The sequence below is a fragment of the Microcebus murinus genome, chromosome 24 (genome assembly GCF_040939455.1).
Source record: "Microcebus murinus isolate Inina chromosome 24, M.murinus_Inina_mat1.0, whole genome shotgun sequence".
Taxonomy (NCBI): Eukaryota; Metazoa; Chordata; class Mammalia; order Primates; family Cheirogaleidae; genus Microcebus; species Microcebus murinus.
Genome location: NC_134127.1, coordinates 23,151,667 through 23,163,757, shown reverse-complemented (window position 1 = coordinate 23,163,757; position 12,091 = coordinate 23,151,667). Strand labels below are relative to the sequence as shown.

The 12,091-nt window shown below is 38.9% G+C and overlaps 1 protein-coding gene across 1 annotated transcript; it reads left to right on the top strand.

The window, feature by feature from the left end:
• The first annotated feature begins 316 nt into the window (after window positions 1–316).
• Window positions 317–11,596, top strand: PBK (PDZ binding kinase). The gene is made up of 8 exons (XM_012775380.3): window positions 317–520; window positions 4,070–4,147; window positions 4,855–4,948; window positions 5,752–5,894; window positions 6,795–6,964; window positions 8,908–9,037; window positions 10,255–10,428; window positions 10,744–11,596. Exons 2-8 carry the CDS (start codon window positions 4,090–4,092, stop codon window positions 10,944–10,946), a joined length of 972 nt encoding a protein of 323 aa, XP_012630834.1. The 5' UTR covers window positions 317–520; window positions 4,070–4,089; the 3' UTR covers window positions 10,947–11,596.
• The last annotated feature ends 495 nt before the right edge of the window (window positions 11,597–12,091 follow it).

Sequence of the window (12,091 nt, the reverse complement as noted above, 5' to 3'; positions counted from 1 at the left end):
GCATTTGTAGTAACGGTGTTTCAAGGCCACATTAATCCGTAATAAAATCTACATAATAATCATTACACATTCTGGGCACAGATCTAAGCGTCTGAGGAAGAGCTTCAGTCTTCAAAACGGGCGTATATATTCTTTTCAACCAGGTTGTGTTCTCTGAAGGGCTGACGGTGGCTGTGACGATCAGTTGGTTCTTTCCTATCCCGTTCCCTCTGCGTTTGAAGCGCGCCTATTCGGCCGCGGGGAGGAGCCGGTGAGAGCGGCGGGCGGCCGGGGCGAGGACCGGCGAACTCGGCGTGCTGTGTCCTTCGCGGCGCCCCGTAGCCCAGGCCGGCGGGCGGGGGCGGCGCGCGGCCTTTTGAAAGCCGGGAGGCTGCAAAACGCCAACGGCCGCCTCCGAGCGCTTGCCTGGCTGTGCGGGCGGCGGCGGGGTCCTCCTGGGGCCGCTCGGGACCGGTTTTCAAGAGGGTCTGGGCTTCGACCTCTCGCCACCTCGGCCTTTCCCTACCCGGGTGCGACTCGGGTAAGCGCGGCTGTTTTGCGGGCCGGGCGGGGGCCTTGGGGACAGGCCCAGCGGGAGGGAGGATTTTAACCGCGAGCGGCGGACAAACGGCCTGCCCTCTGCCCCAGACACCCTACGAGGGTGTGAGGGGTGAAGACATTAGAAATAATCCCATCCCGACTATTCCTTTTACATTCGAATTTCTACTGTGTGTTTCTGTTTTTCATTATCTTTACGTTTTCTCTTTCTCTCGTTTCACCGTTTTCTGTTTCCCGTCTGCATCGTAGCTTTGCCAGTAGCATCCAGATACTTGTTGAGCCCCAGGGTGGCTTAGGGTATAAAAGTTATTGACCTCGGATCCAGTAGATTTATTGATTAGCTTGCGGAGCCCAGGGAGCTTTCTAATGCTGCTGCTTAAACCGTACTTGATTGTTAAAAGTGTCTTAGGTGTTCCATAGAGTATGTGTCACTGTGCCCATAGTCATATTATGGTCATTTTATCTAAAATATTCAGTTTTATGCCGTTATCTGCGCAAGAACCTTGTGGTTTAGAATTAGTATATTATTTAATGTCTATAGACTTGAGCACTAGAGTGTCCTATAATATAAAATGTTAAAAATCTTCTCTTGAAACCCAGTTGTTTTTAATAGAAAGTAGGGTTTGTTTGTTTTTTTCCTTAAAACACTAGTGCTGCTTCTGAATATCAAATCTTCCTTATGCTGAGGGGAAAAGGCAGTGAGACTCATAAGGCCCTAAGATTCCCAAGATACCCTACTTGCCTGAGTTTTCCCTGTCCTACTCTGCTGGCCCTCCTCAGATTGCTGTTTGTTCTTTATTTCTCGTTTTGGGATGGGCTGTTTCTTTCCTATCTACGCTTCTACTCCCTAGATGTCTTACCTAGTTTCTTGGCTTTAATACCACCTGTGTGCTGATATCCCACAAGTTTATATCTTTAGCTTGGATTCCAGATCCATATCCAGCTGCCTATTTGGCATTTCCACTTAGATGTCTAATTAGGCATCCAAAATTGGGCTCCGGGTGTCAATTAGAGGCACCCCTATTTTTCCAGTTGTTAATCAAAAAAACTTGGAGCCATTCTTAACTCTTCTTTCCTAACTACAGTCTACATTATCAGGAAATCCTGTTGGCTGCAGGTTCAAAATATGTCCAGAACCCAGCTATTTCTTACCATCTCTACTACCATGCCGATCCAAGCCAGCATCATCTCTCTTAGACTATTGTAATAGCCACCTTGTTGGTCTGATTGCCTCTGCCTTTATTCCCCACCAGAGTGGTCCTGGTTATCCTGTTGAAACATTACTTGGAGTGTATCCTTCCAAAACTCTCCAGTAGCTTCCTGTCTCTCAGGAAAAGCTGAACTCCTTGCTGTGACTGCAGCTCTCTGAGTGGAGGCCACAGTCCTTATGGCTACTTGTTCTGCTTGATTTGCCCCACCCCCAGCCTCTCTGACTTCATTTCCTTCTCTTCCAAGCTGTGTCCTGGCTTTTCCTTGAACATGTCTGCCTAAGGGTCTTCCTATTTCCTACTTCCTCATTCTGGAAGATTTCCTCTAGATATTTGCATGGGCCTGCTCTCTTCTTTCAGATGACAATTTCTCAAGAAAACCTTCCTTGACCTCCTCAACTCTTCCCAACACCTGCCTCCCTTCTCCTGAGATATTATATATTTATCCTATTGTTTGGGTCTTGTTTGCTGCTGTGTTTCGAGTGCCTAGAGCAGTGTGCTGTTATTGTACATGGTACATGCTCAGTAAGTACATGTAGACTGAATGAGTTAAGGAGTGGTTTCACATAGGTAGGTAGAAATTGTAGATCTCTGAGGTGCTCTATCACAGTATCTTGTGGGGAAAGATGAATGCACATGGAAAAGGGGGAATCAGAATCATGTGGGGAAATTATTTTCAAAGTAGAAGTACCTTCTCCTGCAACCTACTCTGCTAAACAGTTTATCCTTCCCAAAGTTCTGAAACCGGTCTCAGAAATACTATATTGTTCCTGCCTTTAAGTTACATGTGTCACTTGATAAAATATATTTTTGGCAAGTACATGTAAAGGCCTCTTTAGTATTCTCAATACAGACAAATCTGAAGACTGTAGTGACAGTCACTACTTTTTATTTTTTTGAGACAGAATATCGCCCTGTTGCCCAGGCACTGGAGTGCAGTGGCGTCAGCCTAGCTCACAGCAACCTCCAACTCCTGGGCTCAAGTGATCCTCCTACCTCAGCCTCCTGAGTACTGGGACTACAGGCATGCGCCACCATGCCCGGCTTATTTTTTCTGTTTTTAGTAGGGGGGGGGGTCTCGCTCTTGCTGAGGCTGGTCTTGAACTCCAGACCTCAAGTGATCCTCCCACCTGAGCCTCCCAGAATGCTAGGATTATAGGTGGGAGCAACCACACCTGGTCAGTAGCTACATTTTAAATAAAATGAACAAACTTATTAATAGACAAAGTTGGGCCTTTGGGGTGATTTTTCCCCCCTTGGTACAGTTTTTAAAGGTGCTATTACGGGCTCCAAAATTTATGACAATCTTTTCTCTGCCTCCCAATTTTTTAATAGACAAATGAGCTTTATAGACATGTAAGAAGTTTTGCATCTGTGGATTTGCCTATGCTGGGCATATCCTATAATGGGATCATCATATATGTGGCCTTTATGTGTTTGGCTTCTTTTGCTTAGCATAATGTTTTCGAGCTTTGTTCATGTTGTATATATCAGTACTTTATTCCTCCTTATGACTGAATAATATTCTGTATGGCTGTGTACCACATTGTGTTAATCCATTCATTGTCTGAGGGAGTTTTGTTGTTTCTACTTTTTGGCTATTATGAATGCTGCTGTGTACACAGTTTTTTTTTTTTTTTTTTGAGACAGAGTCTTGCTTTGTGACCCAGGCTAGGGTGAGTGCCATGGCATCAGCCTAGCTCACAGCAACCTCAAACTCTTGGACTCAAGCGATCCTCCTGCCTCAGCCTCCCAAGTAGCTGGGACTACAGGCATGCACCACCATGCCTGGCTAATTTTTTTCTATATATATTAGTTGGCCAATTAATTTCTATTTATAGTAGAGACGGGGTCTCGATCTTGCTCAGGCTGGTTTTGAACTCTTGACCTCGAGGTATCCGCCCGCCTCAGCCTCCCAGAGTGCTAGAATTACAGGCGTGAGCCACCACGCCCGGCCTGCGTACACAGTTTTCTTAAAAGGATGTAAGAGACCTGTTAACAGCTACTCCTGGGAAGCGTGAGAGGGAGACAAACTGTTTACCTTGTTGTACTAGGTGATTTTTAACAATTGCATATATTACTTTATAATTAAAACAAAAGTACCCAATCACTATTATTGAACATGGGTAAGAAATTGTATCTCTAGGTTTCAGTTTTCTTGTAAATAAAATTGGACTAAATATTTGTTGGTCTTTTTTTCAGTTTTTGAATTTTATGTTTATATGATAAATTGAGTGATACTGTTCTAGGAATATTTTTCTTCAAGAAATGAGAGTTCTATTCTTTATAACTATAATGTAACTTTCAGTGTGTTTTCAATTTAGGACCTAGAGTGGTGGTTACAATGGAAGGAATCAGTAATTTCAAGACACCAAGTAAATTATCTGAAAAAAGTAAATCTGGTAAGATAGCAGATGTAAGACCTTTCTTATTTGCTTTTGTTATCGCTGTTAGAAATGTCTTCATGTACAGTTTTAGCATAAATCTCCTTTATAATATTAATCTTAAGACATTTTATAGTTGTTCATGAACAGAAGCAAAACTCTGTCTCATCTTTTTTATGACTGAATACTCTGTAATATTTACATACCATAATTATGCCTCAATGATGCTCACTTAGGTTTTTTGTTTGCAGCCACAAAAGCAAATCCCAGTGTATAAAAGAATATGCTTGCATGCATGTATGTGTGTGGTCTCTTTGGGTACATACTGTAGTGCAAGGGTCAGCAAACTTTTTGTAAAGGGCCAGATAAAACATAGTTTAGGCTTTGTGGGCCACATAGGGATTCGGTTGCATATTCTTCTGTTTCTTTCTTTACTTTTCAACAGCACTTTAAAAATGTAAAAACAACTTTTAGCTTGTGGGCCATACAAAAACAGGCCATTTACCAACCTGTGCTTCGGTGGTGTTACTGTAGGAGACTAGAGCTCCAAAAGTAGACTTGGTCAAAGGGTATCCATTTAAAATTAGGACAGATACTGTCAGATTATTCTCCAAAAAGATTATGTCAATTAATACTCTTAGCAATAGTATATTAAGAATGTTAGGATGCTTTTGTATAGATCTTTGCAAATATTAATTTTGTTTATTTCTCTTTCTGACATTAAGCATCATGTTCAACTCCATGTATAAATATCCCTGCCTCTCCATTTATGCAGAAGCTTGGCTTTGGTACTGGGGTAAATGTTTACCTAATGAAAAGGTGAGTGTAAGATTTCAGATTAGCGTTTTTTATGTGGAATCGTAGTAGTTCACTGTACTTGGAGGCAAAACAAAGGAATATAAAAATTCAAATATTTAGATTTGGGGTAGGTTCCTGATCCTACCTGACTGCCATATTCTTGTCGCTAGAACTTTTTATATCTTTTCCAGAGTTTTGGTTGGTATATTGGCCGGGCACCGTGGCTCACACCTGTAATCCTAGCACTCTGGGAGGCCGAGGTGGGCAGATTGCTTGAGGTCAGGAGTTCGAAACCAGCCTGAGCAAGAGTGAGACCCCCGTCTCTACTATAAATAGAAAGAAATTAGCCGGGCATGGTGGTGCCTGCCTATAGTCCCAGCTACTCGGGAGGCTGAGGCAGGAGTATCGCTTGAGCCTAGGAGTTTGAGGTTGCTGTGAGCTAGGCTGACGCCACTGCACTCATTCTAGCCTGGGCAACAAAGCAAGACTCTAGCATTCTATAAGTCATCTCTACATATACATGTTTGATGAAGAGTTGGTAGTCTGACATGCTCAAATGGAAAAGTTATAATAGAAAATAGTGTAGCAGTTCTAAGTTTAAAATTTATAATATTTTATCCATATCCTTCCAGTTCTTTTTATCCCTTCCCTTCTAGTATATAGATAGGAGACTTTCTCAGTATATCAGATACTTATCTCCCAATTGAAATGGAAATGTATTCTAAAATATTTTACATTTTTAAAAATAAATTACTATCAAGTCTTTTCAAAATTTGGAATTTTTTTAGTCATTTCACAATTGTATTGTGGCTTTTATCCTTTAGATCTCCAAGAGGTTTGTCTCATTCTCCTTGGGCTGTGAAGAAGATTAATCCTATATGTAATGAACATTATCGAAGTGTGTATCAAAAGAGATTAACTGATGAAGCTAAGATTTTAAAAAGCCTTCACCATCCAAACATTGTAGGTAAGTTTAAATTTATTTGGTAGCATTATCTGGTCTAATTATTATTCTTTTTATCTAGAAACAGTTTATACACTCTTTACTGGTTTCACAAATAAAAATGAGGAGGATGAGGCTAAAGATTGTCAGGAATCAAATTAATTTGATCACTCTAAAAATTCACATGTAATATTTTTAGATACTTAAGTACTATATTAAACTTCATGGGAATAGATATAGTCATTATGGTGCTGGTACTTTAGAGATTTCAGGAATATAAAATGATCCTTAATTTCCTAGTTTTCATTTTGCATTTTTATTTTTATTTTTATTTTTTTTTGAGACAGTGTGTCTCACTTTGTTGCCCAGGCTAGAGTGAGTGCCGTGGCGTCAGCCTGGCTCACAGCAACCTCAATCTCCGGGGCTCAGCGATCCTCCTGCCTCAGCCTCCCGAGTAGCTGGGACTACAGGCATGTGCCACCATGCCCGGCTAATTTTTTGTATATATATTTTTAGTTGGTCAATTAATTTATTTCTATTTTTGGTAGAGACGGGGTCTCGCTCAGGCTGGTTTCGAACTCCTGACCTTGAGCAATCCACCCGCCTCGGCCTCCCAAAGTGCTAGGATTACAGGCGTGAGCCACCATGCCCAGCCATTTTGCATTTTTAATACAAGTATAGCTGGTGAAACTATTATATTTAAGGAAGTATAGAATAGTAAAATATTTTAATTTGTGGTACTATTGTCAAACATTGAAGGCATTTTAAATTAGACCTACTGGATTAGTTTTGTAAATAATGGCTGTTTCATTGTATATTTGCCATTGTTAGTCCAGATCCATGTTTTCAATCACATTACTATAAAAAACTTAAATACTTTTATTCTTCCCTGTACTAGTAAAGAAATGTCTTGTTTTCTTTAAGGCTATCGTGCTTTTACTGAAGCCAGTGATGGCAGTCTATGTCTTGCTATGGAATATGGAGGTGAAAAGTCCCTAAATGACTTAATAGAAGAAAGAAGAAAAGATAGCCGAGATCCATTTCCAGCAGCCATAATTTTAAAAGTTGCTTTGAACATGGCAAGAGGGTTAAAGGTAACTATGCCATTGTATTTTAAATAACTTTTGTGGAATATGAAGACATTAAACACTTACCTATACCTAGTTACAAGGTGGGATTTTTCTTTTCTCCTAAAAGAGGGAATTTGCTTAAGTCAGCATAGAGTCACATTACAGAGTGCACCATTTTTTCAGTTTAGTGATCTCCCAACTGAATTGTTTGGACCGAGAGTGCACTATTTCTTCATTTTAATAAGCAAAGTATTGTTTGGGGCCCTCACATAAAGCATGAAATAATCTACATCAGGTAGTTTTGCTGTAGAGATCATGTGTTAGATTTAGTTCAATGGATTAATACATCTAACACAAATTTAGCAATTATTCCTAAGGGTATAGCCTAACCCTCTGATGCGAGCAAAGCTCTTAAAGATTACGTTGTGGGGTATGTTTTGGACATCATGAGTATATCTACAGGTCTACTGAAAAAAGCGCTCTCAATATTATGCAAAGAAATTATGCTTTCTGTAAGAAATTTAAAAAATTCTATATGCTAAAAAAACAGAAGTAATGACTGCTCCAGGAAACTATTGGATGATTTAAGAGTTCAAATAAAGATAAGTATAGTGGCTCACGCCTATAATCCCAGCACTTTCAGAGGCCAGGGGTTTGAGACCACCCTGGGCAAAAAAGGCCTTGTTTCACAAAAAACAAATGTTTCTAAATGTATTATTTAGATTATATTTTAAGTAGCTAGGATAAACTAATTTGAGTTATTTAATAACTAAATTTTAAATGTATAATGGAATTAATAAATTACATTGTAAATGTATTTAGGCCTATTCACTTATGGTGGGCATTTATATACCAAGAAATGTCTGTCTTCTCCATGCCCAGCTCACAGAGGAGATATTCAAATGCTGAAAAATGAACAAATAGCCATTTTGCAGGACATCTTTTAGCATGGGTGAATATCATTACTTGTTAAGAGGGGGGTTAATGTATAAAACAAAATATAGTATTAGGTTACATTTCTGCTTCCTCTTCATGTGAATTAACAGTGAAATACATCATTTGGCAATTTTTTTTATTTTTGAAACAGAGTCTCACTTTGTTGCCCAGGCTCGAGGTCAGTGCTGTGGCGTCAGCCTAGCTCACAGCAACCTCAATTTCCTGGGCTCTAGCGATCCTCCTGCCTCAGCCTCCCGAGTAGCTGGGACTACAGGCATGCGCCACCATGCCCAGCTAATTTTTTTTTGTATATGTATTTTTAGTTGGTCAATTACTTTCTATTTTTAGAGAGACGGGGGTCTTGCTCTTGCTCAGGCTGGTTTCGAACTCCTGACCTTGAGCGATCCACCTACCTTGGCCTCCCAGAGTGCTAGGATTATAGGCGTGAGCCACTGTGCCTGGCCCATTTGGCAATTTGGTTGCTGTGTATTTACACAAACCTAGATGGCATAGCCTACTGTGCCCCTTAGCTAGATAGCCTATTACTCCCAGGCTACAAACCTGTACAGCATGTTACTATACTGAATACTGTAGGCAGTTGTAACAGTGACAAATATTTGTATATCTAAACAAAGAAAAGGTGCAGTAAAATTACAATATTATAATCTTAGACCATTGTTGTATATTCTGTCATTGACCAAAACATCATTATGTTGTACATGACTGTATGTGGCCCTAAGTCATCTGTTGTCTCATTGTTTAAATAGAATAGCTTCAAGTAAAATTGCAGTAGTACCTTATGATATAAAAATATGTATGATGAGTTTGAAAATACAAAGTTAAACATCTTCTAAAAAAAATCTGGTAGATTTCTGGTATGGCAAACCAACATATTATAATACAGAATGGTCCTTTTTCCTGCTTCAGGTAATTTGAAATGCTGGACAAATATAACCTTCAAATAAAAACATCTTGAACACCCTATCTAAACTATAGGCTTATATTTTTTATTCATATTTTTACTATTTTAGTATCTGCACCAAGAAAAGAAACTGCTTCATGGAGACATAAAGTCTTCAAATGTTGTAATTAAAGGTGATTTTGAAACAATTAAAATCTGTGATGTAGGAGTTTCTCTAACATTGGATGAAAATATGACTGGTAAGTAGTATTTTATATAGTGTTTGTATTTTTAAATACATAAATCAAAAACTATTTTTAAAAGTATATAATAAAAAGTCTCCCATCTTGACCAGATGTTGAAAACAGCTATAGTAATTAAAGCTGTGATACTCATGCCAGAGGAGGCAGAAAAATATGAAGAGTCTGGAAATAGTTCCCAATATAGAGAAGAATTTGTTATGTGATAGTTTAGGCAGTGATTGGACATTTTAGAAAAAAATACTGTTTTCTATGCTTATACTTTAATCCCTGTAGATTGGGGGGGTGGGAGTAGAAAAAAATTATAGATAATATGTAATGTTAGGCCGGGCGCGGTGGCTCACGCCTATAATCCTAGCTCTCTGGGAGGCCGAGACGGGTGGATTGCTCAAAGTCAGGAGTTCGAAACCAGCCTGAGCAAGAGCGAGACCTCGTCTCTACTATAAATAGAAAGAAATTAATTGGCCAACTAATATATATAGAAAAAATTAGCCGGGCATGGTGGCGCATGCCTGTAGTCCCAGCTACTCGGGAGGCTGAGGCAGTAGGATCGCTTGAGCCCAGGAGTTTGAGGTTGCTGTGAGCTAGGCTGATGCCACGGCACTCACTCTAGCCTGGGCAACAAAGCAAGACTCTGTCTCAAAAAAAAAAAAAACAAAAACAAAAAAAAATATGTAATGTTAATTCTTCTCAAATTGATCTAGAGATTCAGTCCAGTCAGAATTCTAGCTGGTTTTTTCACTGAAATTGATAAATTGACTCAAATTTAAATGGAAATGTGTGTGGACCCTTTCCTTGACTTAGTAGTCATAAAAGCATAGGAATAGCACTTATCTTAGTATAATGACGATGTAATTCATACAGTGGAGAAAATGAGATCCAGAAGTGACATGATCTGCTCAGTCACACAGCTTGCACATGTCTTTCACCCAGGCAAGGAAGTTGGTGCCAGAGTCTAAAATCTTGATATCCTACTACTAAGAGAAGTGCTGTTACCCTACATATTTGCTAGCTGACCAGCTTCATGAATATTTACCAATCTGATATGTAGAAAGTAATCCTTATTAATGATTAATAATTAATCCTCATTATTGCGTGTATTTTCACATTTACTGGTGATGTTAACTCGTGTACTACCTGTTCAAATTGCTTGCCCATTTTTGTGATTTCTAGGGCCTATTCTCATGACCATTTTATTTGTATTTTGCTTGTTTCAGTGACGGACCCTGAGGCCTGTTACATTGGCACAGAGCCTTGGAAACCCAAGGAAGCTTTGGAGGAGAATGGTATTATTACTGACAAGGCAGACATATTTGCCTTTGGCCTTACTCTATGGGAAATGATGACTTTGTCTATTCCACACATGAATCTTTCAGATGATGATGATGATGGTATGAATGTACTTTTTAAAAACATAAATCCCAATCTCTTTACACTAATTTATATCTTTCCATTAAGATATAGGTTAATATTGATCACTAATTTGGTACTATGTAAGCTTAACGTCGTCATACCCTCATACATATGAGATGTAGATTGAGAATAGGGAGAGAACTTTTTCTCTGGGTTTTCTTATTTTAAAAACTCCTTATCTATGATATAATGGAAAGCATACTGGATACTAAATTCTTATTTCACAAGGGTGAACTATTAAGCTTTTCCATGACTTAAAGTGATTTATTATTTTAATCTCTGACTCCTTCAAGATAAAACTTTTGATGAAAGTGACTTTGATGATGAAGCATACTATGCAGCTTTGGGAACCAGGCCACCTATTAACATGGAAGAATTGGATGAATCGTACCAGAAAGTAATTGAACTGTTCTCTGTATGTACTAATGAAGAGCCTAAAGATCGTCCTTCTGCTGCACGTATCGTTGAAGCTTTGGAAATAGATGTCCAGTATTAAGTATTGCTTATGTATAGAACTATTTACTCTGATACATTTATGTAGTTACTATAATGATTTGTAGTTAGTTATTAGACTCTTTAGAGGTGGCCTATTTGAGGACCATAGTATCTTGATACCATTTGAATAACTATTTCTAATATATTTCATGTAAGCACTTGGAATTATACTAGGTTTCCTATGAAGTTTAAGAAACTAGCTACACAAGTACTTTGCTCATGCAGACTTAAAACACTAGCACCAAAATGCTGTAAACTGCTTAACATTAATTTCAATTGAATGATCATTATTTTTATTAATCTTTCTCAAATTCTATTTTAATATATTCAAATTAGCACTTCATACAGTATAAAATAAGCTTACATTTGTTTATATTTTAAAACATCAAACCTTGTGCTTATTAAGTGGTCACTGGAAGCTGAGGAGAATATGACTCAAAAGAGTAGCTCCTTGGATATTTCCAGACTCTGGTTCCAGCTCGTCTTGCTTTTTCTCAGGTCTTTGTTTTTTGCTTTAATTTATTAAATGTATTTTCTGTAATGAGATTGTTTTATGTACTAATCTGTATCTTAAACACTTCAGTTCTGATGTAAAAATAATAAAACTCAAACAGGGTGATTATTCTAATAAAGGACATTTTGGTCCCAGAAGGTGTCTCAGCATTATCTTATACTTTTGAGTAAAATGTTAGCATTAAACATGTTTTCCTATCTTGAGACAGAGTCTTACTCTGTTGCCTCGGCTAGAGTGCCATGGCATCAGCCTAGCTCACAGCAACCTCTAACTCCTGGGCTCAAGCGATTCTCCTGCCTCAGCCTCCTGAGTAGCTGGGACTACAGGCATGCACCACCATGCCCAACTAATGTTGTCTATATATTTTTAGTTGGCCAATTAATTTCTATTTTTAGTAGAGATGGTTCACTCTTGCCCAGGCTGGTTTCAAATTCCTGACCTTGAGTGATCTGCCTGCCTCAGCCTCCCAGCGTGCTAGGATTACAGGCATGAGCCACCACACCCAGCCTTGAGTGTCATCATTAAACATGTTGAATGGATGTGAGGAGGTTTCTTTCCCTATCTATAAAATGAGGTTGATTTGGATCAGTAGTTTGTGAGCTATAGCCAGCTGCCTCAAAATTATCTAATTG